The sequence below is a fragment of the Lithobates pipiens genome, unplaced genomic scaffold, assembly GCF_037356315.1.
Source record: "Lithobates pipiens isolate NorthernLeopardFrog02 unplaced genomic scaffold, aLitPip1_a1.2 Scaffold_16, whole genome shotgun sequence".
NCBI classification, from domain to species: Eukaryota; Metazoa; Chordata; class Amphibia; order Anura; family Ranidae; genus Lithobates; species Lithobates pipiens.
This window is the reverse complement of record NW_027507748.1, coordinates 462527343-462555038: the sequence shown is the minus strand read 5'-3', so window position 1 is coordinate 462555038 and position 27696 is coordinate 462527343. Positions and strand designations below refer to the sequence as shown.

General features: G+C 42.5%; 1 protein-coding gene across 3 annotated transcripts in view; it reads left to right on the top strand.

Annotated features, from left to right (window-relative positions):
* Positions 1–27696, top strand: part of MYO16 (myosin XVI) — a 555564-nt gene that overhangs the window by 457815 nt on the left and 70053 nt on the right. For all 3 annotated transcript variants that reach the window (XM_077482903.1, XM_077482902.1, XM_077482901.1), the window contains exons 28-29: positions 4459–4561; positions 18295–18391. In XM_077482903.1, coding sequence (XP_077339029.1) covers positions 4459–4561; positions 18295–18391 — 200 coding nt within the window. The remainder of the gene's footprint in view (positions 1–4458; positions 4562–18294; positions 18392–27696) is intronic.

Here is a 27696-nt window from a genome sequence, read left to right as displayed (position 1 = left end):
AACTCTGCCCCCAGCTACATCACTAGTCTAGTCTCAAAATACCAACCTAATTGCCCTCTTTTGTTCCTCCCAAGACCTCCTGCTCTCTAGCTCCCTTGTCACCTCCTCCCATATCCGCCTCCAGGACTTCTCCCGAGTTTGGCCCATCCTCTGGAATTCGCTACCCCAATCTGTCAGACTGTCTCCAAATGTATCCACTTTTAGGCGATCCCTGAAAACATTTCTCTTCAGAGAAGGCTATCCTGCCTCCATCTAACAACTGCATTATTAGCTCATCGCCTACAGCTAGGGATGAGCTTCGTGTTCGAGTCGAACGTACGTTCGACTCGAACATTGGCTGTTCGTCCGTTCGACGAAATTCGAACTCTTGGTCCGTTCGCGTCAAAATTCGTGTGGCGCGCACGGACCACAATGCACTGCGTTGGCGCAGTGCATTGCTGGCTCATGATTGGCCAAGCATGCACTGTGACCCCGCATGCTTGGCCAATCGCAGCGCCAGCAGCGAGGAGAGCCATGATTGGCCACAGGCATCCTGCCTGTGGCCAATCATAGCTCAAGCTGTGTAGTGCACACCCCACACTATATAAGGCCGCCTTTGAGGCGGCCTCGTGTAGTGTGTTGGCGTCTGAAGCAGTGGGTGTTCTGTGTACCTTCAACACAGTACACACCGATCGTTTTTGGCTGATTTCCTATCTTGCTGCTGTGTAGTGGTTGTTGTCTGTGCCCTGACCGCAGTATACACCACTATATTCACCTCACCTATATAGCTAGTGATCGAGTTTTAACCACTTAACAACCGCCCATTGCCGATTAACGGCTTCAGGGCGGTTGTTTAACTCTGAGAGGCCGTTAATTAACGGCCTCCCAGAATTCTGCTCTCGCGCGCCCCCTGGGGCGCGCACTCGAGAGCATCCGTGACTGCCGGGTCCACAGGATCACGGTAAATGGCCGCTCATAGCGGCCGTTTACCACGTGATCGCTCCGTCAAATGACGGAGTGATCACTTGTAAACAAACCGGCGTCATGTTATGACGTCGGTTCCTCCCTCCCCTCTCTGTACCGATCGGTACAGCGGAGGGGAAAGAGATCGGTGTCAGCAGCGATGTGGGCTGCATCTGCAGTGCCCACATCGCTGCTCACCGAATTTAACCCCTCAATTCCCTGCCAATACTCTGCAATACCAGTGCATACTCTGCAGTACCCTGCCATTACTCTGCAGTACCCCGCCATTACTCTGCAGTGCAGTACCCTGCCATTACTCTGCAGTACCCTGCCATTACTCTGCAGTAACCCCCATTACTCTGCAGTAACCCCCATTACTCTGCAGTACCCTGCCATTACTCTGCAGTACCCCCCAATACTCTGCAGTACCCCCCAATACTCTGCAGTACCCGCCATTACTCTGCAGTACCCCACCATTACTCTGCAGTGCAGTACCCTGCCATTACTCTGCAGTACCCTGCCATTACTCTGCAGTACCCCCCAATACTCTGCAGTACCCGCCATTACTCTGCAGTACCCCGCCATTATTCTGCAGTGCAGTACCCTGCCATTACTCTGCAGTACCCTGCCATTACTCTGGAGTACCCCCCATTACTCTGCAGTACCCTGCCATTACTCTGTAGTACCCCCCCCCAATAGACTTCAATGAGGTTCTAACGTTCGTAACGAACGTGGGGGCCGTTCGCAAGTTCTGGTGCGAACCGAACCGGGGGGTGTTCGGCTCATCCCTACCTACAGCTATTACCCTTTTGTATAACTTGACCCTCCCTCCTAGATTGTAAGCTCTAATGAGCAGGGCTCTCTGATTCCCCCCTGTATTGAATTGTATTGTAATTGTACTGTCTCCCCTAATATAAAGCGCTGCGTAAACTGTCGGCGCTATTTAAATCCTGTATAATAATAATAATATAAATCAGCTAGGTTGTCTACAAGTTAGCAAAGCTAAATTTGACTAGTAGCTTCTGTTTAGGACAGGGTTGCTCTTCCCCAGTGGACCAGTGGCATCTGGTGGTACATTTCTGTGAGGGGGCGGCAAACAGTGCCCACCCTTTTTTGAATGGATTAGATTGGAATCCATGTGTCTGGTGCCCCACATGGATGCATGGATGGAGGGGTGGCACTGTGCACTCCGTATGGGCGAGCTGCTGCTGTTCTCCACATATGCATAAGTGCTTGCTTCCAAACACATTCACCATACAAGCTCCTGGGTTGGATGTAAGAGATGGATATGTGGGGAAAAGGTATTTCTGTCTCTCTGCTGCTTTCTTGCTCCACTCTGCATAGGGCTGAGGTTTGAGGGGGGGAGTTGGGGTTACTTGAAATTGCACTCTGCCCTACATACTACTGACTCCTGTATTCTGCCCTATATACTACTGACCCTGTACTCTATCATACATACTACTGACATCTCCAGTACTGACCTTTGTACTCTGCCCTACATATTACAAACTTCTGTACTCTGCCTTGCATACTATTGACCTCTGTACTCTGCCTTACATACTATTGACCCCTGTACTCTTCCCTACATACTACTGACCCCTATATCCTGCCCTCCAAAATACTAATCCCAGTATTGTGCCCTAATCACTGCTGACCCCTGTACTCTGTCCTACATACTACTGACCCTCTGTATTCTGTCTTACATACTACTGACGCCTGTGCTTTGCCTTACATTCTACTGACGCCTGTGCTTTCCCTTACATTCTACTGACCCCTGGACTCTGTGTTACTTACTCCTGACCCCTGTACTCTGTGTTAATCTGTTAACTCTTGTTAATGTCAAAGTACTTTTTTTCTCCCCCTAGCTTTATGGCATTTCTTTCCTCCCAGTGACCAATGATGCAGGAATTTTTTTTTCCAAATGACCAATGACAATGATGCTGGGCAGTTTTCTCCCACTGACCAAAGATGCCTGTACTCTGCCTTACATACTGCTGACCCCTGTATCCTTCCCTACATACTACTAACCCTTGTGTTCTGCTGTAAACACTGCTGGCCCATGTACTCTGCCCTACATATCACTCACCCTCTGTACTCAGTCTTACACACTACTGACACATGTGCTCTGCCTTACAAGCTACTAACTTCTGCACTCTGACCTTCATACTACTGACCCCTGTTTTTTGCCTTACATACTTCTAACCCCTGCAAATACCACTAATCTATGCATGCTACTGAACCCCCTGAACCCCGTTTCTTCTTCTTTCTTCTTCTGAAATCTGCACTCTTGTCTTCCTTTTTCCTCCTTCCTTACTATAATAAATAGAGGAACTTATAGATTAGCCACTAGTATAACCTGTGAAGGGCTTAGTCCTATCAACTCTGGTGTTAGAAATAACACTAACATAGTGAGTAAATTTTTTTTCATGGCGTTGTCTGACTTAGAATTCTACTTATGCAAAGCAGAAAACAAAGTCTGAATATGTAATGAGTAAACATTGCAGGCCACAATATGTAGAGAATTTCACAATACATTTAGAAACAAGGGTGTTAATACAATGTTTTTTTAAAAGCAAAAAAAAAAAACAACTTAAAAATATATACTTTCTCTTTACGAACATTTTGTCAAGAAAAATATACAGAATATATGTGTGGGTGTAGAAGATTATAACAGATTACAATTATTCATCGTATCTTTTTTAGATGTATTTTGTCTTTCTTTTTTTCCTAAGTCAGCATATAGCTATCACTGCTAGTGGACAATTGGCTAAGCCTATAAATATAGCTGTTAAGAAATTCATGGCTCAGATTAATTTCCCAGTCATCTTTGTAACACTATATGAATGTCTGCGATTGATAAGAGTTTATTTAAAAAAAGAGAACCAAGGATGATTTATTAAATAATATTTGACTATACAAATCATAAATGATAATTTGCTGACACAACTACTCATATGAATAATTTTGTGTAGAAATTATATACTAGAGATTGTGTGACCTGACCCACATAAATTATAAAGTTCTCCTCCGTATTGTGTTGGGAGAATGCTTGCTTCACTTCTAAAAGGAGAAAGATAACACATTCTATCTCATAGCAATATGTGCTGAAACTAGTATTTTCATCAGTATCCTTGATTTAAAATCATACCCATAATGTTTTCTGACTATGCAGTGATTAGCCCTTTTGCCTTGCAGCACTGAAGACCTGGTTTCTGGTATTCATTTAGTTTTTTGCATTCCTCTTTACATATATTTTGGATATTACTCTCAGGTTTTCATGGATTTGTTTCAAAGTCTCATCCACAGTAAAAAATCATGTCAAAATAGTGTATAAGCCTAAGATCATGTGCTTATAAATGTATTTTTTTTTTAAGTACATTGAGCATATTTATACTGTGATTCTAACCTTTATGTTTTATACTATTAAATGCATGGTAGTTCATATTTGAACTGCTTCTACCAATGGATCCTTATTTGCCATCAGCCTTACATACTAACCCTTCACTTGAATTGCAGGTATAAGCACTTAACAGAAATGTTAACAAGAGAGAAACACAAAGCATCACCAGAAGAGAAATGTCGCCATGTTCTTGAGCAATGCAAACAGCAGGGATGGCAGGTAAATCATAATGAAAATATATTTATGCATGGTAAATCGATTTAGCATATACCATTCTTTTTTCATGTTGTTCTTAGCTCTAGGTCACATACTTTTTAGTGTACAGTATCTCCATGGAGGTCATCTTTTCCAGGTAAGGCTCTGTGCTGCCCATTGGGAAATCATTTTTTCAATCAGTTTAATTTGAGAATGTGTCTAGACCAGACATTCTCACCTAGGGTTCCTCCAGAGGATGGTAGGGGTTTGTTTAAGCAATGAGACATTTCCACCTCTCATGTACCGGTTATCATTTTAGCTATCAGTAAGTGGGATTTTTTTTCCCACTGATTGCCAATGTAAGAAGCATTCTTCTCACTGACCAACACAGTAATGTACAGTAAGTGGTAGATATAATTAGTTATTGGCAAAGAGTTTCCTAAGACCTAAAGTTATTTCAAGGGTTTCTCTGTGGTATAAAGGTTGGCCATAGACTGTGCAATTTTCTTTCCTTGGTAAGAAAATTACTCGATTCCCCCATCAACACAGTCAGCTGCGCTATTGTATTCTGACATCGGGAGGTTTCCCTGCCTTCAGAATGCAATAATCACTGCTGGTGGCTATAACTTCTGGCAGTGATCATACAAAAAAAAAGCCTGACAGGCTGGTTGTACTCAAGTTGATTGATAAACTGACTTCAGTAAAAGCAGCCTGTCTATAGATGGATCACAATTCGGTTCCTGCTGAACTGACCACATTTCAATCCATCTATGGCTGGGTTAAAGTGATACTAGAGTCTATTTTTTTTGCTATTAAAATAACAAACATGTTATACTTACCTGCCCTATGCAATGGTTTTGCACAGGGCAGCCTGGATCCTCCTCTTCTCGGGTGCCTGGCTAGATCTCCTGACCCCTCCATCCTGTTGAGTGTCCCCACAGTAAGCAGCTTGCTATGAGGGCACCTGAGCCGCAGCTTCATGTGTCCATTTAGACATGGAGCCATGGCTCGGCCTCGCCTGGCATCGCTGCTGTGTCTCAGCCAATCAGGAGGGAGAGACAGCTGAGGGACTCGTGGTCATCGCTGGATAGAGATGGGGCTCAGGTAAGTATAATGTCCCATACATGCGGTTGGAAAATCCAATCGTGTGTGGGCTCTGACTTTTTCTGTCGGAATTTCCAACGGAAAAAGTTTGAGAGCTGGATCTAAAATTTTCCGACTGACTTTTTCCAATCATGTGTAGTGAATTCTGACGCACAAAGTGCCACACATGCTCATAAAAAATTTGGAGAAGAAAGCTATTGGCTACTGGCCTCTACGTAGTCCCATTGTACTTTACGAATGTCACCTCGTTTCGAACGATCGGATTTTCCAACAACTTTGTGCAACCATGTGTATGCAAGACAAATTTCGGCCAAAATCCGTCTGAAAAAATCTGGCGGATTTTGTGGTCGGAATGTCCGACTGCCTGTATGGGGCATAAGGGGGGCGGCTCCACACAGAAGGCTTTTTATCTTAATGCACAGAATGTATTAAGATAAAAAGAAAAAATCTGTCTTTACAATCACTTTAAGAGTAGAACTGGAAAATTTTCCCACAACTGCTTTTCCTAATTTGACACCTAAAAAAAATGCTAAGGATGAGTTTTATTAATAATTATGTTGCATTCCATGGTCTCTCTGTGGTTTTATAGGTAAAGACTTCCTCCAGATGTAACACTAAAACCCTCCATCATGTTGTCAAAGAATACTGCTCTGATGATTGTGTTGAAATGCAAGATTAATGCGATCAGTGATGAATAATTGATTCAAATTCTGATTATCTTAAAGCTGAACTCCAGACGCACAGTTAAATATTTAGTTGAACTGTAATTTTCCTCATCAATTTCTGAAATTTACATAGCCCTATCACACAGCACAACCCTGTAAAACCAAAAACAAACATTTGATATATTACAGCTTACTAGCAGATACGATAGATGGATTTGTTTACTACTTTAGTTTTGTTCTGCTTTATTTTCCCTTGGTTTTTCTGCCTGTAACTAGGAATGAGCCAAAGGTTTAGCCTAACCTAGGTTCAGCCTGAACTTTGGCTGTTTGCGCATTCAGATAAATGCCCAAACTTTTGCCCATGCAGTCATCTGTTTGACCCAAATCATCTCGGCAGCGAGATTGACACGTCGCTGGCCCCATCACCTGGTATGGACTTAAAGGGGAAGCCCTACACCAAAAAAAGGCGTGGGGGTCCCCCCAAGGTCCATATAAGACCCTTATCCGAGCACGCAGCCCGGCCGGTCAGGAAAGGGAGTGGGGACGAGCGAGCGGCCCCCCTCCTGAGCAGTACCAGGCCGCATGCCCTCAACATGGGGGGTGCTTTGGGGAAGGGGGGGCCGTGCGACCCCCCACCCCAAAGCACCTTGTCCCCATCTTGATGAGGACAAGGGCCTCTTCCGACAACCCTGGCCTTTGGTTGTTGGGGTCTGCGGGCGAGGGGCTTATCGGAAACTGGGAGCCCCCTTTAAAAAGGGGGGCCCCCAAATACCGGCCCCCACCCTATGTGAATGAGTATGGGGTACAATGTACCCCTACCCATTCACCTGTGAAAAAAATTTAAATAAAACACAACACACAAGGGTTTCATTTATTGCACAGCTCCGGGGGTCTTCTTCCGTCTTGGGGGGTCTTCTCACCGGACTCCTCTGCTATCTTTTGCTAGCTCTTTTACTAGTGGAGGAGCCCGGCTGTCTTCTTCGTCGCCGCCCTGAGGTCTTCTTCCGACTTCGGGGGTCTTGTCCTCCTCTTCGGTTCTTCTTGCTGGGCCTCCGCTTTCTTCCTTTAGCTCTTTTACTAGTGGTGGCCTAGTCTTCTGTCGCCGCCACCACCTCTTCTTCCGACTTCAGGGGTCTTGTCCCCCTCTTCGGTTCTTCTTGCTGGGTTTCCGCTCCTTATTCCAGCTCTTTTACTGGTGGAGGCCCGGTCTTCTGTCGCCGCCTTCTCTTCTCTTCTTTTCTTCTTCCTTGAGATGTTGATTCGACGCTGTCTCTGGCCGTAATGACAGGGACGTGTTGCGTGGTGACTTATATAGGGACAATGGGTGGGGTCACCGAGTGATGTCCCAACCCATTATGATGTTACAGTCCCAGCATCCTCTGGGACTGTGACATCATAATGGGTGGGGACATCACCCGGTGACCCCGCCCATTGTCCCTACATAAGTCGCCGCAGCCATAATGCTGGGGACGCGTTGTGCGGCGACTTATATAGGGACAAGTTTATAGCTTTTTAATTTTGACTTAGGTTTTATTTTTAGCCTTTTAAACTTACTGCCCATGGGAATATACTTTTCAGTGAATTTGAAATGTAGAGAGAGAAAGAAAGGGGGATTTTTACGGTGCTTTAGAACAAATTGAATACATAGAATATAATAAAAAATAATTTTTCGTTTATTAAGATACAATTAAAATATCGCATATGATGCAATAACACTGAAATATGCACAAACAAATTATACATAAGAAGGGTCCTAAAGGACCCCTCCTTAACCACTTCAGCCCCGGACCAATAAACAGCCTAAGGACCAGAGGTCTTTTTACAATTTCACACTGCACTGCTTTAACTGGTAATTGCGCGGTCATGCAATGTTGTACCCAAACGAAATTTGCATCCTTTTCTTCCCACAAATAGAGATTTCTTCTGATGGTATTTGATTGCCTCTGCGATTTTTATTTTTTGCGATAAAAAGACCGAAAATTTGGAGAAAAAATGATATTTTCTACTTTTTGTTATAAGAAAAATCGAATAAACTCAATTTTAGTCAAACATTTAGGGCAAAATGTATTCAGCCACATGTCTTTAGTAAAAAAAATGTCAATAAGCGTATATTTATTGGTTTGCGCAAAAGTTATAGCGTCTACAAACTAGAGTACATTTTCTGGAATTTACACAGCTTTTAATTTACGACTGCCTATCTCATTTCTTGAGGTGCTAAAATGGCAGGGCAGTACAAATCCCCCCAAATGACCCCATTTTGGAAAGTAGACACCCCAAGGAAGTTGTGGAGAGGCATGTTGAGCCCATTGAATATTTTTTTTTGTCCCAAGTGATTGAATAATGACACACAAAAAAAAAAAAAAGTTTACAAAAAGTTGTCACTAAATGATATATTGCTCACACATGCCATAGTTATATGTGGAATTGCACCCCAAAATATATTCTGCTGCATCTCCTGAGTACGGGGATACCACATATGTGGGACTTTTTGGGAGTCTAGCCGCGTACGGTACCCCGAAAACCAATCACTGCCTTCAGGATTTCTAAGGGTGCAAATTTTTGATTTCACTCCTCACTACCTATCACAGTTTTGAAGGCCATAAAATGCCAAAATAACACAACCCCCCCCCCCCAAATGACCCCATTTTAGAAAGTAGACACCCCAAGGAAGTTGTGGAGAGGCATGTTGAGCCCATTGAATATTTTTTTTTGTCCCAAGTGATTGAATAATGACACAAAAAAAACCCCCAAATGACCCCATTTTGGAAAGTAGACACCCCAAGCTATTTACTGAGAGGCATGTTGAGTCCATGAAATATTTTATATTTTGCCACAAGTTGCAGGAATTTTACAATTTTTTTTTTTTTGCACAAAGTTGTCACTAAATGATATATTGCTCACACATGCTATGGGCATAAGTAAAATTACACCCCAAAATAAATTCTGCTGCTCCTCCCGAGTACGGGGATACCACATGTCGGGGACTTTTTGGGAGCCTAGCCACGTACGGGACCCCGAAAACCAAGCACTGCCTTTCCGGATTTAAATATAAAATGCTACCAAAAAAACTGTTAGCGATCGCAGGGATCAGGTCTGACTCTGCGATCGCTGCAGTTATGTGTTTAGTGTTTTGTAAGTGACAGTGATCGATCAATACTGCACTTGGGTGGGCTGGGCAGAGGGGAAAAACGCAGGTGCTAGCAGGTATCTGGGCTGATCCCACTAACAATGCGTTTTTTTGGAACCCTAAACTGCTGGGGATGCTAGTATAGATCTGATCAGATCAGATATTGATCTGTTCAGATTCTATACCACTATGGGAGGTTTATGCTTTGCGTGTGGGTGTTAGCGGTACTGGCACTAACCTAGCGCTGCCTGGGGCGACGCAGACCCTGACCCTAAAACCTAATTGATATCACCCGCCGGGTGATCAGCGGGTTAAACCTTTATTGGGTAATAAATGGTGGGTGCCCTGATGCTATAAAAAGCAAACTAACCAGAGTCACCCGTAACACTTATACGGTGATCACTGGTGAAAGGGTTAACTAGGGGCAATCAGGGGGTTCAAATTTTTATTAGGTAGTATATGGGGGTCCCTGGCGCTATATAAAAACCTGACGGGGAACCTAAATAACTAACTGGCTACCTAACGACACTAGTGACACTAATGCAGCGATCAGAAAAACGATCGCTTAGTGACACTGGCAAAAGGGGGTGAAAGGGTTAACTAGGGGCAATCAGGGGGTTAAAACCATTATTGGGTAGTATATCGGGATACTTAGCGCTATAAAAACCTGGCGGTGAACCTAAAAAAATAACTAGCTACCTAGCGGCACTAGTGACACTAATGCAGTGATCAGAAAAACGATCGCTTAGTGACACTGGCAAAAGGGGGTGAAAGGGTTAACTAGGGGCAATCAGGGGGTTAAAACCATTATTGGGTAGTATATTGGGGTACCTAGCGCGAACCTAAAAAAAAAAACTAGCTACCTAGCGACACTAGCTACACTAATGCAGTGATCAGAAAAATGATCGCTTAGTGACACTGGCAAAAGGGGGTGAAAGGGTTAACTAGGGGCAATCAGGGGGTTAAAACCATTATTGGGTAGTATATCGGGGTACCTAGCACTATAAAAACCTGGCGGTGAACCTAAAAAAATAACTAGCTACCTAGCAGCACTAGTGACACTAATGCAGCGATCAGAAAAATGATCGCTTAGTGACACTGGCAAAAGGGGGTGAAAGGGTTAACTAGGTCCATTTAGGGGGTTAAAACAATTATTGGGTAGCATATTGGGGTACCTAACGCTATAAAAACCTGGCGGTGAACCTAAAAAAAAAACTAGCTACCTAGCGACACTAGCGACACTAATGCAGCGATCAGAAAAATGATCGCTTAGTGACACTGGCAAAAGGGGGTGAAAGGGTTAACTAGGGGCAATCAGGGGGTTAAAACAATTATTGGGTAGCATATTGGGGTACCTAGCGCTATAAAAACCTGGCGGTGAACCTAAAAAAATAACTAGCTACCTAGCGACACTAGCGACACTAATGCAGCGATCAGAAAAATTATCGCTTAGTGACACTGGCAAAAGGGGGTGAAAGGGTTAACTAGCAGCAATCAGGGGGTTAAAACCATTATTGGGTAGTATATTGGGGTACCTAGCGATATAAAAACATGGCGGTGAACCTAAAAAAATAATTAGCTACCTAGCGACACTAGCGACACTGATGCAGCGATCAGAAAAATTATCGCTTAGTGACACTGGCAAAAGGGGGTGAAAGGGTTAACTAGCGGCAATCAGGGGGTTAAAACCATAATTGGGTAGTATATCGGGGTACCTAGCTCTATAAAACCTGGCAGTGAACCTAAAAAAATAACTAGCTACCTAGCGACAGTAGCGACACTAATGCAGCGATCAGAAAAATGATCGCTTAGTGACACTGGCAAAAGGGGGTGAAAGGGTTAACTAGCAGCAATCAGGGGGTTAAAACCATTATTGGGTAGTATATCGGGGTACCTAGCGATATAAAAACCTGGCGGTGAACCTAAAAAAATAACTAGCTACCTAGCGACACTAGCGACACTAATGCAGCGATCAGAAAAATGATCGCTTAGTGACACTGGCAAAAGGGGATGAAAGGGTTAACTCTAGGGGCAATCAGTGGGTTAAACCTTTATTGGGGGGTGGTAGGGGCTACCCTGGACCTAACACTAACTGCCCTGACAGTTTTTACTGTTACAACTGACACTGAAGGCCTTGATCAGTAAATAAATGATCACTGCAATCAGTGACACTGTGACTGGGGGGGGGGGGGGGGGGGGCGGGGGGGATCGGGGGGGGGGGGTTTGTGTGCCTACATGTCAGTGTAGTGTTGGTGCACACTTACTTTGTCTTCTCCTCGTAGTCCGGTCAAAAGGACCGCCCCGAGGAGAATGACATCACTTCCTCCCTGCCTGTGTATACAATACACAGTGGGAGGAAGCTTCTCATTCGCCAGGAGCGATCGAGAGGGGGTGGCCAGAAACCAACGGCCATCCCCTCATCTCGGATTGCTCCTGAAGCGAACCGGACCGCCGTATCCGTATCGATCGGACCCCCCACCCGCTGGAAGGCAGGCACGTACATGTACGTGCTTGTGCCTGCCTGTGCCATTGCGATGACGTACAATGGCAATAGGGCGGTCCTTAAGTGGTTAAGGACCCCTCTTATGTATAATTTGTTTGTACATATTTCTGTGTTATTGCATCATATGCGATATTTTAATTGTACCTTAATAAACAAAAAAAATATTTTTTATTATATTCGATGTATTCAATTTGTACTACGGCACCGTAAAGATCCCCCTTTCTTTCTCTCTCTACATTTCAAATTTAGCATGTATAGGAGATGAGGTGCCTATGTCTTATGGGTGTTATATAGTAGTCTGGACCACAATTTGATAATACTTTTCAGTGAGTTCACAAACGTTCTTTTTGAAGAATTCCCATTTCTGTTTTGTGCCCATTGATGCCAATATTCTTTCCTAGTCTAAGTCCTGGAGAGCAGCCTTCATCCTTGGAAAATTTTCTCTCTTGAAATTAAGTGTTTTTATCTTTCCCGTATGTGATTTTTGCTAACAGCTAACATCAAATGAAATCATGTTATATTCACTGCTACCCAGGTATTCCTTTATTTGAACATTAGTAATACACTCTGCATGGTCCTAATCCATGTACTTAGTCTGAAGGTCTTCAGCAACCTGTTTGCAGGCTTTGTGCATCATCTTTAGCAGAGGCTTCCTTCTGGGACCACAGCCGTGCAGACCAATTTTTTGAAGTGTGCAACGTATGGTCTGAGCACTGACAGGCTGACCCCCACCCCTGCAACTTCTGCAGCAATGCTGGCAGCACTCATACGACTATTTCCCAAAGACAACCTCTGGATATCACGCTGAGCACATGCACTCAACTTCTTTGGTCAACCATGGTGAGGCCTGTTCTGTGTGGAACCTGTCCTGTTAAATCACTGTATGGTCTTGGCCACTGTGCTGTAGCTCAGTTTCAGGGTCTTGGCAATCTTCTTATAGCCTAGGCTGTTTTTATGTAGAGCAACAATTCCCTTTTTCCGATCCTCAGAGAGTTCTTTGCCATGAGGTGCCATGTTGAACTTCCAGTGACCAGTATGAGAGAGATAACTCACCTGCTCCCCATTCACACCTGAGACCTTGCAACACTAACGAGTCATATGACACTGGGGAGGGAAAATTACTAATTGGGCCCAATTTGGAAATTTTCATTTAGGGGTGTACTCACTTTTGTTGCCAGCGGTTTAGACATTAATGGCTGTGTGTTGAGTTATTTTGAGGGGACAGCAAATTTACACTGTTATACAATCTGTACACTCACTACTTTACATTGTAGAAAGTGTAATTTCTTCAGTGTTGTCACGTGAAAAGATATAATAAAATATTTACAAAAATGTAAGGGTGTGTACTCATTTTTGTGAGATATATACGGTTATTAATAGAGATACCTCCAGATGAATGTTCCAGAAAAATCTAGTTGCAGGGGCACCTGAGGATGATGCAACATCTGTCTTTGTGTCAGAGACTTGGAGACAAGATCAGCCGGCACCGGGAATCCTCTAACTGTTGTCTAAGCAGCTTCAAAGCGGGAGGGACTGTGGCCGGGAGGGACTGTGGCATGGCATCGGAACTCAGAGTCATCCTCTGCACTTTAATTCTGGCAGCAAATGTGGTGTGGCACTGGAACAGTCATAATCTGCACTTTAGACCCTCCATATTAGTTTCTAACCTGACATGCAACCGGACCTCTAACTACTAGAAGTGGTCATCAGATTCCTAACTTGGCTTTAGCGTGTGCTTGTTTTTGAGCCCTAATCTAAAATTAGCTATAGAATCCCAGACCAGAAGGGACAGGGTTAACTAGAATAACAGAATCTGCACAAAAATGATATTGCAATAAACAGGTTCATCTACTAATATATCGGAAGGTGACCATTATGCATCACTATACACATACAGTAGCACAGACCTAACTATCTGGCACTGTGCATGTGAGATAACAACAATAGGCTACAGACTTGTATGTCACAGGGATTCAGAAATACACTCAAGGAGCTATGGGCAATTGCAGTTAAACTATTGGAACCAGTGGCGGAATTATAGGGGTCGCTGAGATCGCCAAGGCGACCGGGCCCCGTGCTGCAGGGGGGCCTTGAGGGCCCCCCTGTATATCTGAAGGAGTGGGCGGCTGAGACCGAGCTCCCCGATCTTCAGCCGAAGTGTAATCGACACTGCGGGGAGCTCGGAGTCATCACACTGCTTGTAACTAAAGTGAAAGCAGTGTGTGCTCTTTGTCCCCCCCTACAGTGCAGTACCCGGCAGGAAGAGGTAAGATAAAGCACTGCCGTTTTTGAAAAGACTTTATGTGTGTGCATTTGTGTGTGTATGTGTGTGTGTAGTTGTGTGTGTGTGTATGCGTGCGTGTATGTGTGCGTATGTGTATGTGCATGTGTGTAGCTGGCGAGCGGGCAGGGGGGGCACACTGGCGGCATTCAAGGGCACACTAGCAGCATTTGATGACACACTGGCAGTGTTTAATGGCACAGTGGCTGCAATTGATGGCACAGTTGTAGCATTTGAGGGCACAGTGGCAGCATGTGGCACAGTGGCAGCGTTTGGCACAGTGACTGCAATTGATAGCACAGTGATAGCGTTTGATGGCACAGTGGCAGTGTTTGAGGGCACAGTGGCAGCGTTAAATGGGCACAGTGGCTGCAGTTGATGGCACAGTGGCAATGTTTGATGGCACAGTGACAGCTTTTGATGGCACAGTGGCTGCAATTGATGGCACAGTGGCTGCAATTAATGGCACAGTGGCAGCGTTAAATGGGCACAGTGGCAGCCTTTAATGGCACAATGGCAGCATTTGAGGGCACAGTGGCAGCGTTAAATGGGCACAGTGGCAGCGTTAAATGGGCACAGTGGCAGTGTTAAATGGGCATGGTGGCAGTGTTAAATTGGCACGGTGGCAGCGTTTGGCATGGTGGCAGCGTTTGATGGCACAATGGCAGCGTTTGATGGCACAGTGGCAGCGTTTGATGGCACAGTGGCAGCGTTTGGGTACAGTGGCTGCGATTGATTGCACAGTGGCTGCATTTGAGGGTACAGTGGCAGCGTTTGACGGCACAGTGGCTGCATTTGATGATTTGGTTTATAAAAAATTTTGTGCCCCCCAAAAATTTTGAGCACCAGCCACCGCTGTTTAGATGTATGTATGCACATTTTATGTATCTGCGTTTAATCCTGCCCCCCCTTCCCATATTAGAGCTGGGCGATTTTCAAAAAAAAAAAATGTTGTCATTTAAAAAAAAAAACTCAATTCACAAATCGAATCCAGTTTTTTTTTTTATGGACACCGCGCCAGTCCTGAGGAGCTGCGGGCAGGAGTTTTTAGGTGAGGCCATGGCTTCGTACTAGTCCGCAGGTCCGGCCTCGCGGGCTAGGCCGAAGCCACGGCCTCACCTAAAAACTCCTGCATGCAGCTCCTCAGGACCGGTGCGGTGTCAGCACTGATCCTGGTGAAAAAAATAAATATCTACAAAAAACTATTTGCTGAAAATTTTAATCGATTTGACCTCTCAACTCAATTCAAGATTCAAATCGATTTTTTTTCCCCAGCCCTACCCCATATGTGTACAATCAGAACTGTGTTTTTTTTCTTGCTTGTTCAAAGTAGCAGCAACAAAATGCTATTACTCTGAAAAGCGATCTGTGCTCAGATCGCTTTTCAGAGGCATTTGACAGCTGGTAAAGGGGCAATATGTTGCCTCCTGACCACCTGTTTTAATCCCTTAATGTGATTGTAAAGGTTTGCTTTTTTTTTTTTTTTTTTTTTTTTTTTAATAACAAACGTTATACTTACCTTCACTGTGCAGCTTGTTTTGCACAGAGTGGCCCCGAACCTTGTATTCTGGGGTCCCTCGGTGGCTCTCGTGGCTCCTCCTCTTATCAGACAACCCCCTAGGAGAAGCACTCTCCCGGGGGGGGGGGGTTACCTTGCAGGCGCCCCCGACGCCCGCCTCATTGGATATTATTAACAGCAGTGGGAGCCAATGGCTGAGCTGCTATCAATCTATCCAATCAGGAGCCGAGAACCCCGGGCAAAGGAAGAGTGCATCTCCAACTGGTGAAGTTCCAGGGCTCGGGTAAGTAAAAAGGTGGGGGCTGGGGTTCCGGTGACTGCCAGGTGTTTTTTCACCTTAATGCATAGGATGGATTAAGGTGAAAAAACACGAGGGTTTACAACCCCTTAAATGCATCATCACTATGCTGCAACTGCATGCAATGCACACAGTTGCAGGGTGGTTGCAGTGCAGCCCCATTCACCTAGGGATGTACTTAAAGGGTGCCCTGACTGGAAAAAGCTTGAGAAACACCGACATAGAGGAACCCATCTCTCCATTTTCCTCTTGCAGCCGCTTAATGCCTGTGGAAGGGAGAGGTGGAGAAGCGGCGGCAAATGGAGAAATTGGTTCCTTTACATGTAGCCACCCACTTGCAACCGGGTCCTGTTGTTCCGCCACCAAACTTGGAGTAAAGGGCCCTGTCAAGGGGGCCCTTCATGGTTTCTTGTATCGGGGCCCTGAAGGTTCTAGTTACGCCACTGATTGGAACATTGAAATACTAGCATAATAGTCTGTGCTCATGTGTGTATATGGCAATGGTGTTCAGTTCTCTGTCTGTCTCTTCACTTCCTTCTTCTTTGGGGTTTCAAAGCCAACCTCTCTGAGATGAGATGTGCTAATACATAATTATGCATAACACAGCTAACAGTAGAGTGCAGAAGATCCCTACATGTATATACAACCAGAATGTTTTGTCACTGTAGTATCGAGCAATTAGGATATCTGAACACCTGTGCTCCTGGGTTGAGTTCCGACCCAGTGCCAGAACATTATACTTGTGAAAGTTTTAACCACTTAAGCCCCGGACCATTTTGCTGGCTTAAGACCAGAGCACTTTTTGAGATTTGGCACTGCGTCGTTTTAACTGACAATTGCACCGTCATGCGACATGGTTTTCCAAACAAAATTGACACCCTTTTTTTACCACAAATAGAGCTTTATTTTGGTGGTATTTGATCACCTCTGCGGTTTTTATTTTTGGTGCTATAAACAAAAAAAACCAACAATTTTGAAAAAAACACATTATTTTTTACCCTTTGCTATAATAAATACCCCCCAAAAATATATATACATTTTTTTTTCCCTCAGTTTAGGCTGATACGAATTCTTCTACATATTTTTGGTAAAAAAAATCGCAATAAGCTATCATTGATTGGTTGCCGCAAAAGTTATAGCGTTTACAAAATAGGGGATAGTTTTATGCAATTTTTATTAATAATTTGTTTTTTACTAGTAATGGCGGCAATCAGCGATTTTTATTGTGACTGCGACATTATGGCGGGCACATCAGACATTTTTGACACATTTTTGGAACCATTGTCATTTATAAAATGGCACTGGCAGTGAAGGGGTTAACCAGGAGGTGGCAGTGTAGGGGTTAATTGTGTCCTAGCAGAACAGGGAGATGCTGTTTACATCGGTATCTCCCCGTTCTCCCTCCCCGTGAGACGATTGGACTCATGGGGGTCCCGGCCGACACGCCTGTGCGCCGGCAGCGGTGCGTACGTGATGCCACGAGGGCAATTTTAAATGTACGTACCTGTACGTCAATTTGCCTGCCCGTGCCATTCTGCCAATGCACATCGTCGTGTGCCGGTCGGGAAGAGGTTAAACATTTGTAAAAAATTAAAATTCTATAAGTGTTTTGATCACTAAGAAATAATGCAAGGCATTCACTTTTATAAAGCTACAAACAAACTTTTTGCTCACTGAAAAAAAAATACCAACAATAAAAAGCTTGTTTAATTGTCTGATTTATATATATATATATATATATATATATATATATATATATATATATATATATATATATATATATATACAGAAACTGAGTCTGCCCAGAAAGCAATATAATAAAATCAAATATAACACAGGTGCAAATGAATTTGTCTTTTGTCCATATGGGTGCTGAGTGATAAGTAGAGAGTGTCAAATACCCTGTCTTGCATCATGGTTGAAGGATTTGCAATATATGGCTCTTCTAAAGTCAGTTACTGAAAAAAGCAAACATAACCAACCCAACATTTTTTAGAGAACACTCCCAGTACAATTTAGCAAGGATTATCTCAAAATCTCACCATGCATCAAAGAAGAAAATTGACCAGCACAGCTGGATAAAGTATTACTTATTTTATGCCATAGTAGTCACCAAAACCACAGAAATGGAGACGTATTTGTCTTCTACAAAGATCTCTCTCAAATCAAGTCAAGGTCATGCTGTTGGGTTTTCTTATCTATGGACATATACTACTATTAGAGGATTTGTAGCAGTAACACATATATTTACATGTTGCAGATTGGAACTCGCAAAGTGTTTATGAAATATTGGCAAGCTGATCAACTTAATGACATGTGTGTTCAGCTGCAGAGAAAAATTATACTGTGTCAGAAAGGTAAGATTGTTTTCCATATTCATTTTATTATTACTACCAAACAGCTGATTTCCACGTGTAACTTACTACATGTAATCACCACCACCCATTAATTTGCTAAATGGTAATTTTGTACTGATTTACTGGATACCAAATTATATGATGTAAATGTAACCTTGCAAAAGTTATTTTTAGACAATTATTTTGAAATACATTTTGCAAAATGAGTTTAACATGATATCAAAGAACTAGTAACTACGGGAGCTAGTGTTAGATATTCAACACAAATGCAGCTACATTTTTAAAGGCATCCGTTTGTATGATTTCCTCAGTAAGCACAGAAGTGTATTGGTAGATAGTTTCCATGACAACCATTTCACACAACTATATCTTCTGCTGCAATATACACAGCCCATGGGGCAAAAGTAATTAGGTTTTTACCCTACTGTACTAAATTACTATTTATCTAAAAAAATATATATACTTGTCAATTCCTGTTAAGCTCTGGAATGAGCACCCCTTTGAATTAATATTCATAAATCCCATAATTCCTATATGTTAGCTCATGGGTAATATGGAAACTTTGTATTGCACTGTATGCACAGTCTGTAATATTAGAAGCAAGTAAGGACAGGCACAACTGTATATAACATTTGATGGTTTATTTTTTACATGCTTTGAAATTGGTTATGTAGAATCACAAACCTGGTCATATTGCAGTGGTAACCTCCCACCCAATCATATTAGGAAATGTATTTTTAATTCTATATTCTTTGTTTAGCATTGGTATAAGCCCCATTTTATAAAATGATACTGAAAGTCACTCTAATGGGTAAGTATCAAGAGGGTGCCGACATCCCTATTTAAGGTTACAACTATTTACCTAGAGATATTGGGACTATCCGGGCAACTGAATAAATATCCAAAGCATCAATCCAAATTGAAAGTATGAATCTTTATTACAACATAATAAAAGGAAATGTTTTATATGCATCCACATATAAAAATGCATAGGCCTAGCCCTAGTTGTTGCAGCATATACATAAAAATGATTACCATCTACAACCCAGAGTCTCTCCAGACATTATACAGTGGTGTGAAAAAGTGTTTGCCCCCTTCCTCATTTCCTGTTCCTTTGCATGTTTGTCACACTTAAGTGTTTCGGAACATCAAACCAATTTAAACAATAGTCAAGGACAACACAAGTAAACACAAAATGCAATTTGTAAATGAAGGTGTTTATTATTAAAGGTGAAAAAAAATCCAAACCATCATGGCCCTGTGTGAAAAAGTGATTGCCCCCCTTGTTAAAACATACTATAACTGTGGTTGTCCACACCTGAGTTCAATTTCTCTAGCCACACCCAGGCCTGATTATTGCCACACCTGTTCACAATCAAGGCATCACTTAAATAGGAGCTGCTTGACACAGTAAGGTCCACCAGAAGATCCTTAAAAGCTACACATCATGCCGAGACCCAAAGAAATTCAGGAACAATTGAGAAAGAAAGTAATTGAGATCTATCAGTCTGGAAAGGGTTATAAAGCCATTTCCAAAGCTTTGGGAATCCAGCGAACCACAGTGAGAGCCATTATCCACAAATGGCGAAGACATGGAACAGTGGTGAACCTTCCCAGGAGTGGCCGACCGCCCAAAATTACCCCAAGAGCGCAGTGACGACTCATCCAAGAGGTCACAAAAGACCCCACAACAACGTCCAAGGAACTGCAGGCCTCACTTGCCTCAGTTAAGGTCAGCGTTCATGCCTCCACCATCAGGAAAAGACTGGGCAAAAAGGGCCTGCATGGCAGAGTTCCAAGGAGAAAACCACTGCAGAGCAAAAATAACATCAAAGCTCGTCTCAATTTCTCCACAACACATCTTGATGATCCCCAAGACTTTTGGGACAACATTCTGTGGACCGATGAGACAAAAGTGGAACTCTTTGGAAGGTGTGTGTCCAAGTATATCTGGCGTAGAAGGAACACTGCATTTCATAAAAAGAACATTATACCAACAGTAAAATATGTTGGTGGTAGTGTGATGGTCTGGGGCTGTTTTGCTGCTTCAGGACCTGGAAGACTTGCCGTGATAAAAGGAACTATGAATTCTGCTGTCTACCAAGAGATCCTGAAGGAGAATGTCCGACCATCTGTTCGTGTACTCAAGCTGATACGAACTTGGGTTCTGCAGCAGGACAATGATCCTAAACACACCAGCAATTCCACCACCGAATGGCTGAAGAAAAACAAAATGAAGACTTTGGAGTGGCCTAGCCAAAGTCATGACCTGAATCCTATTGAGATGTTGTGGTATGACCTTAAAAAGGCCGTTCATGCTGGAAAACCCTCTAATGTAACTGAATTAGGACAATTCTGCAAAGATGAGTGGGCCAAAATTCCTCCAGGACGCTGTAAAATCCTCATTGCACGTTATCGCAAACGCTTGGTTGCAGTTGTTGCTGCTAAGGGTGGCCCAACCAGTTATTAGGTTTAGGGGGCAATCACTTTTTCACACAGGGCCATGATGGTTTGGATTTTTTTTCACCTTTAATAATAAACACCTTCATTTACAAATTGCATTTTGTGTTTACTTGTGTTGTCCTTGACTATTGTTTAAATTGGTTTGATGTTCCGAAACACTTAAGTGTGACAAACATGCAAAGGAACAGGAAATGAGGAAGGGGGCAAACACTTTTTCACACCACTGTACCTAACCACATAGGTTTAATGCAGTATATATTGTAGTGGGACTATATTTTATGTGTGCATTTTGTGAAATTCATTCACATCCTCAAGAGAATATGAATGAATACTGTATTATGAAATATTTGTATCTAACATATATATTTGAATCAAAACATGAGTAACAAGCACCAGTATTTACTTACATTCATGTTGCATAGAAGATAGTCCTATAATAAAAAGAACCTCCTAAATTGCTGCAAAGCTATGTATAGCATCAAAGAACACAATGGTTAAACTTTTTTGTAAAGGTAAAAATAAAAAATACTGCACTGTCTCATTAAAATGAGTTTAATGTGATTTTTCTTATTGGTATTTCATTTCTGGCTGCAAATGTTCTGATATACCTGATTGATCATGCCTGTGTCGGTCCTCTTACAAGTAAACTGAGCACGGTAGTATGGCAGGCAGTCCAGGCTGCCATGGTCAGTTTGTGTCTTGCATAATCCCGCTTATGATACAGGCGCGCTGTGTAAAAGCACTGTGTGCCTGTATTTTCCGTAGTCAGTGCAGAGCCGTCTCCCTTTGCATTCCTGCTCTTGGATGAGGAAAAGAGAAAGTGATGTCTGCTGCGTAGTCTGAGATCGTTCCATAGCCATTGAACCGCAGACACTGGTCGGCAATATCAGTTCCTGTCCTGACGTAAATAACCTGACACTGAACATGCCAACCATGCATCACTGCGATCACATGACCTACAGGTATGAGGCTGCAGAGTTCAGTCCAGTATGAAGTGCATTTAAAAAAAAACAAAGATCACAGTACATAAGCTTGATTTGGTGTTGTATGGTGTTAATACTAGCAAGGGTTACAACCACTTTAAGAGAGAGCCAAACAGGATACAAGGCTCCAAAATGCACCAATGCAAACAATCTATCAGTAAAAGTGCCACAGGCTATTTTCGGTCAGTCTCCCAAAGGATCCCACAAAGTGTAAATATAATGGTATAGTACTCAGCCCATACCTGTCCCCCTGGAGTATTAAGGATGATATTGAAAACCCATGTATGTCATTTAGTAATAAAATAGTTGGCCAGCCACTATCTATCTATCAAGTTAGAAATACATGCTTATAGTTATGACTCATGAATGATTCCATGGTGGTATAGAGTGTAGATTCCTAGTTTAATTGTGAGGGTATGCTATTCCCTATCTATCAGTAACACAATTTCAAAGTGTAACATACCTTTTTGAATGTCACATACACTGTACAATCACTCATGATGTTGTCATTGGCACTTTAACCACTTCAGCTCCGGACCAATAAACACCTTAAGGACCAGAGGTCTTTTTGCAATTTCGCACTGCGCTGCTTTAACTGGTAATTGCGCGGTCATGCAATATTGCACCCAAACGAAATTTGCGTCCTTTTCTTCCCACAAATAGAGCTTTCTTTTGATGGTATTTGATTGCCTCTGCGATTTTTTTTTTTTGCGATATAAATGGAAAAAGAGCGAAAATTTTGAAAAAAAAAGATATTTTCTTCTTTTTGTTATAAGAAAAATCGAATAAACTAAATTTTAGTCATACATTGAGGGCAAAATTTATTTAGCCACATGTCTTTAGTAAAAAAAATGTCAATAAGCGTATATTTTTGGTTTGCGCAAAAGTTATAGCGTCTACAAACTAGAGTACATTTTCTGGAATTTACACAGCTTTTAATTTATGACTGCCGATCTCATTTCTTGAGGTGCTAAAATGGCAGGGCAGTACAAATCCCCCCCAAATGACCCCATTTTGGAAAGTAGACACCCCAAGGAAATTGCTGATGGGTATGTTGAGCCCATTGAATATTTATTTTTTTTGTCCTAAGGGATTGAATAATGACAAAAAAAAAAAAAAAAAATATTTTTTACAAAAAGTTGTCACTAAATGATATATTGCTCACACATGCCATGGTTATATGTGGAATTGCACCCCAAAATATATTCCGCTACTTTTCCCGAGTATGGCGATACCACGTGTGTGGGACTTTTTGGGAGTCTAGTCGCGCAGGGCACCCCGAAAACCAATCACCACCTTCAGGATTTCTAAGGGTGCAAATTTTTGATTTAACTCCTCACTACCTATCACAGTTTCGAAGGCCATAAAATGCCAAAATAGCACAAAACCCCCCAAAATGACCCCATTTTGGAAAGTAGACACCCCAAGCTATTTACTGAGAGGCATGTTGAGTCCATGGAATATTTTATATTTTGCCACAAGTTGCGGGAATATTACAAACTTTTTTTTTTTTGCACCAAGTTGTCACTAAATGATATATTGCTCACACATGCTATGGGCATATGTGAAATGACACCCCAAAATACATTCTGCTGCTTCTCCCGAGTACGGGGATACCACATGTGTGGGACTTTTTGGGAGTCTAGTCGCGCACGGCACCCCGAAAACCAATCACCACCTTCAGGATTTCTAAGGGTGCAAATTTTTGATTTAACTCCTCACTACCTATCACAGTTTCGAAGGCCATAAAATGCCAAAATAGCACAAAACCCCCCCAAATGACCCCATTTTGGAAAGTAGACACCCCAAGCTATTTACTGAGAGGCATGTTGAGTCCATGGAATATTTTATATTTTGCCAAAAGTTGCGGGAATATTACAAACTTTTTTTTTTTTTGCACAAAGTTGTCACTAAATGATATATTGCTCACACATGCTATGTGCAGAAGTCAAATTACACCCCAAAATAAATTCTGCTGCTTCTCCCGAGTACGGGGATACCACATGTGGGGGACTTTTTGGGAGCCTAGCCACGTACGGGACCCCGAAAACCAAGCACTGCCTTCCGGATTTGAATATAAAATGCTATAAAAAACAAACTAACCAGAGTCACCCGTAACACTTATACGGTGATCAGTGGTGAAAGGGTTAACTAGGGGCAATCAGGGGGTTCAAATTTTTATTAGGTAGTATATGGGGGTCCCTGGCGCTATATAAAAACCTGACGGGGAACCTAAATAACTAACTGGCTAACCAGCGTCACCAGTGACACTTATACTGTGATCGCTGGTGAAAGGGGGTGAAAGGGTTAACTAGCAGCAATCAGGGGGTTAAAACCATTATTGGGTAGTATATCGGGGTACCTAGCGCTATAAAAACCTGGCGGTGAACCTAAAAAAATAACTAGCTACCTAGCGACACTAGCGACACTGATGCAGCGTTCAGAAAAATTATCGCTTAGTGACACTGGCAAAAGGGGGTGAAAGGGTTAACTAGCGGAAATCAGGGGGTTAAAACCATTATTGGGTAGTATATCGGGGTACCTAGCGCTATAAAAACCTGGCGGTGAACCTAAAAAAATAACTAGCTACCTAGCGACACATGCAGCGATCAGAAAAATGATCGCTTAGTGACACTGGCAAAAGGGGGTGAAAGGGTTAACTAGCGGCAATCAGGGGGTTAAAAACATTATTGGGTAGTATATCGGGGTACCTAGCGCTATAAAAACCTGGCGGTGAACCTAAAAAAATAACTAGCTACCTAGCGACTGTAGCGACACTAATGCAGCGATCAGAAAAACGATCGCTTAGTGACACTGGCAAAAGGGGGTGAAAGGGTTAACTAGCGGCAATCAGGGGGTTAAAAACATTATTGGGTAGTATATCGGGGTACCTAGCGCTATAAAAACCTGGCGGTGAACCTAAAAAAATTACTAGCTACCTAGCGACACTAGCGACACATGCAGCGATCAGAAAAATGATCGCTTAGTGACACTGGCAAAAGGGGGTGAAAGGGTTAACTCTAGGGGCAATCAGGGGGTTAAATCTTTATTGGGGGGTGATAGGGGGCTACCCTGGACCTAACACTAACTGTCCTGACAGTTTTTACTGTCACAACTGACACTGAATGCATTGATCAGTAAAGAAATGATCAATGCAATCAGTGACACTGTGACTGGGGGGGGGGGGGGGATCGGGGGGCGATCGGGGGGGGGATCGGGGGGGTTTGTGTGCCTGTGTGTACCTACATGTCAGTGTAGTGTTGGTGCACACTTACTTTTACTGTTCTCCTCGTAGTCCGGTCAAAAAGACCGCCCCGAGGAGAATGACATCACTTCCTCCTTCCTGTGTAAACAATACACAGGGGAGGAAGCTTCTCATTGGCCAGGAGCGATCCAGAGGGGGTGGCCGAAAACCAACGGCCATCCCCTCATCACGGAGCGCTCCTGGACCGAATCGGACCACCGTAACCAGCAGGAGGGGGTCCGATCGGACCCCCCACCCGCTGGAAGGCAATCACGTAGATGTACGTGATTGTGCCTGCCTGTGCCATTGTGCTGACGTACAATGGCAATACGGCGGTCCTCAAGTGGTTAATGATTCCAGGCCAGATTATGGCTTTACTTTATACCCCCGTCCTGCCCATGGCACTGAACCAAGCTACCAAGACCACAGCCCCTGAGCACTCTGATGTCATAATATTACAGAATAACTGCAACGTCAGACATCCTTACCACAAGAACAGATCCAATGGTCACACATCACCACCCAGGGGAAGAGCCTGCATTCACCTGGCCCATAACATAGGCCTGTTATGGATCATGAGATCCCTTTTGTTCAAAAGACACCAGCCTGACTGGGTATTTATACTCTGCCCTCCTATGGAATCATTCATATGTTATAATTATAAGCATGTATTTCTAGCTTGATCCGTTAACAGTGGCTGGGCAACTGTATTGTACTAGAGCTGTAAATACTACATTTTTCTGTATATCAGATACTTCCACATAGGATAGTGTTTAGTTTATAATTCCATATATGAGATTGCAATATCATCTTTAGTACCATTGGATGACAGGTATTAGCTAAGTACTATACCATTATATTTACATTGTTTTTAAATCCTTCTATGGACTAACTAAAAATATGTTCTGACACTTTTACAGATAGTAATGTTAATATTCCCATCACAAACTTTCCTGGAAAAGACTCAGAGGTAGTGGGTGCTGCAGAAACAGCCAGGTGTAGACTGGAGACATCACAAGTCAATGTCAACATTTTCTTAGCTGCACAGGACCCCTTCACATGCCTGACGAAGGGTTCCTGTGCATCTCCAAAAATTTGTACTTTATGCTTTATAATCATTCTTCAATAAACTTTTCAGATGACATTGGATGATCTGTGGTGTGCTGGCAAATATGTACATTGACTTTTACAGATAGTTTGTCTCTGTGGGAGTTCTTTGCAGTCGTACTGTCTTGTAACCTATTTGGTTCCCTCTTAAAATATTGTGTCCTTTGATGATACACAACGCTTTGCTGAAATCTAGGAGGCTATTTTTTTATTAAAGGTCTATCTTCTATCCAACATAAATGTTAGCAAATACTGGTGCTTGCTATTTATGATTTGATAAAAAAAAAAAAAAAAAAAATATATATATATATATATATATATATATATATATATGTATTGTATGGTACTAGTATTTCATCACACATTATTCATCCTTAATTACCTGAGGAAGTGAATTCATTTTATGATATTTTATGCTGTGCATAGAGAAATATTAAACCTACTGTATTTGGTTAAGTACAATATTTGTAGGGCCTCTGGGTTGAAGATGGTATTCATTTTTATGTACTGTATATGCTGCATAAACTATTCCTAAAGGTTTTTATATGTAGGTGCATATAAACTATTTTCTTTTACTTTGTTGTGATAAAGATTTTCCATTTGGATTGGTGTTTTGGATATTTGGTTGCATGGTAGTCCTAATTTCTCTAGGTAAATAATGATATTTTAAGTGATGTATAACAGATGATATTTGTAATGACTTTAACATTATAAAGGCAACGTACTTCTGTTTCAGACGGTCCTTATATTTTTATGTTTCCTCATTTATTGTATATCTGTTGTGTGCTGCACTTCATTAGCTGATCCATGGTTTGTGAGCCAATCAGTCTGCTAAACACTGCTGTCCTCTGAATTTAGCAAAAGTTTCTGTCAGTGATCTTTTCTCCTGAACACATTCATTTAGATTTGTTAAAGTGGCAAAGTTGTTCTTTAAAGCAGCACCTGTTTCTAACCTATCTGGTGCTGCCTCTGGTGCTTAGTTAAAAAAATGGTGCTGCTTTTTAATTTTCTTTTGATTTCTTTCACAATATGAGCTTCTGAATTTTTATTAAAGGGCATTGGAACAGGCTCACCTCCTGTCTGTAAGTTGTCTTCCACAAGAATTACAGGCATACCCCACTTTTAAATACACAATGGAGTTTATTTACTAAAGCTGGAAAGTGCAAAATCAGGCTCACTTCTGCATAGAAACCAACGAGCTTCCAGGTGTTATTACCAAAGCTTAATTGAACAAGCTGGGGTTAGAAGCTCATTGGTTTCTTTGCAGAAGTGAGCCTGATTTTGCACTTTCCAGCTTTAGTAAATAAACCTCATTGTGTACTTAAAAGTGGGGTATGCCTGTACTCTGTATCTTGGACATGCCCCCAGGGCTTTAGAGGATATTAATCTCTGCTTTTTTATCCTATGTGGTGCACACGATTTCCAAAGAGCCAGTTTCATCTGGATAGAAACAGTTATTGCAGATCCCACCCCCTATGCATACTAAATCTGGGGCCTGAGACAGTTTA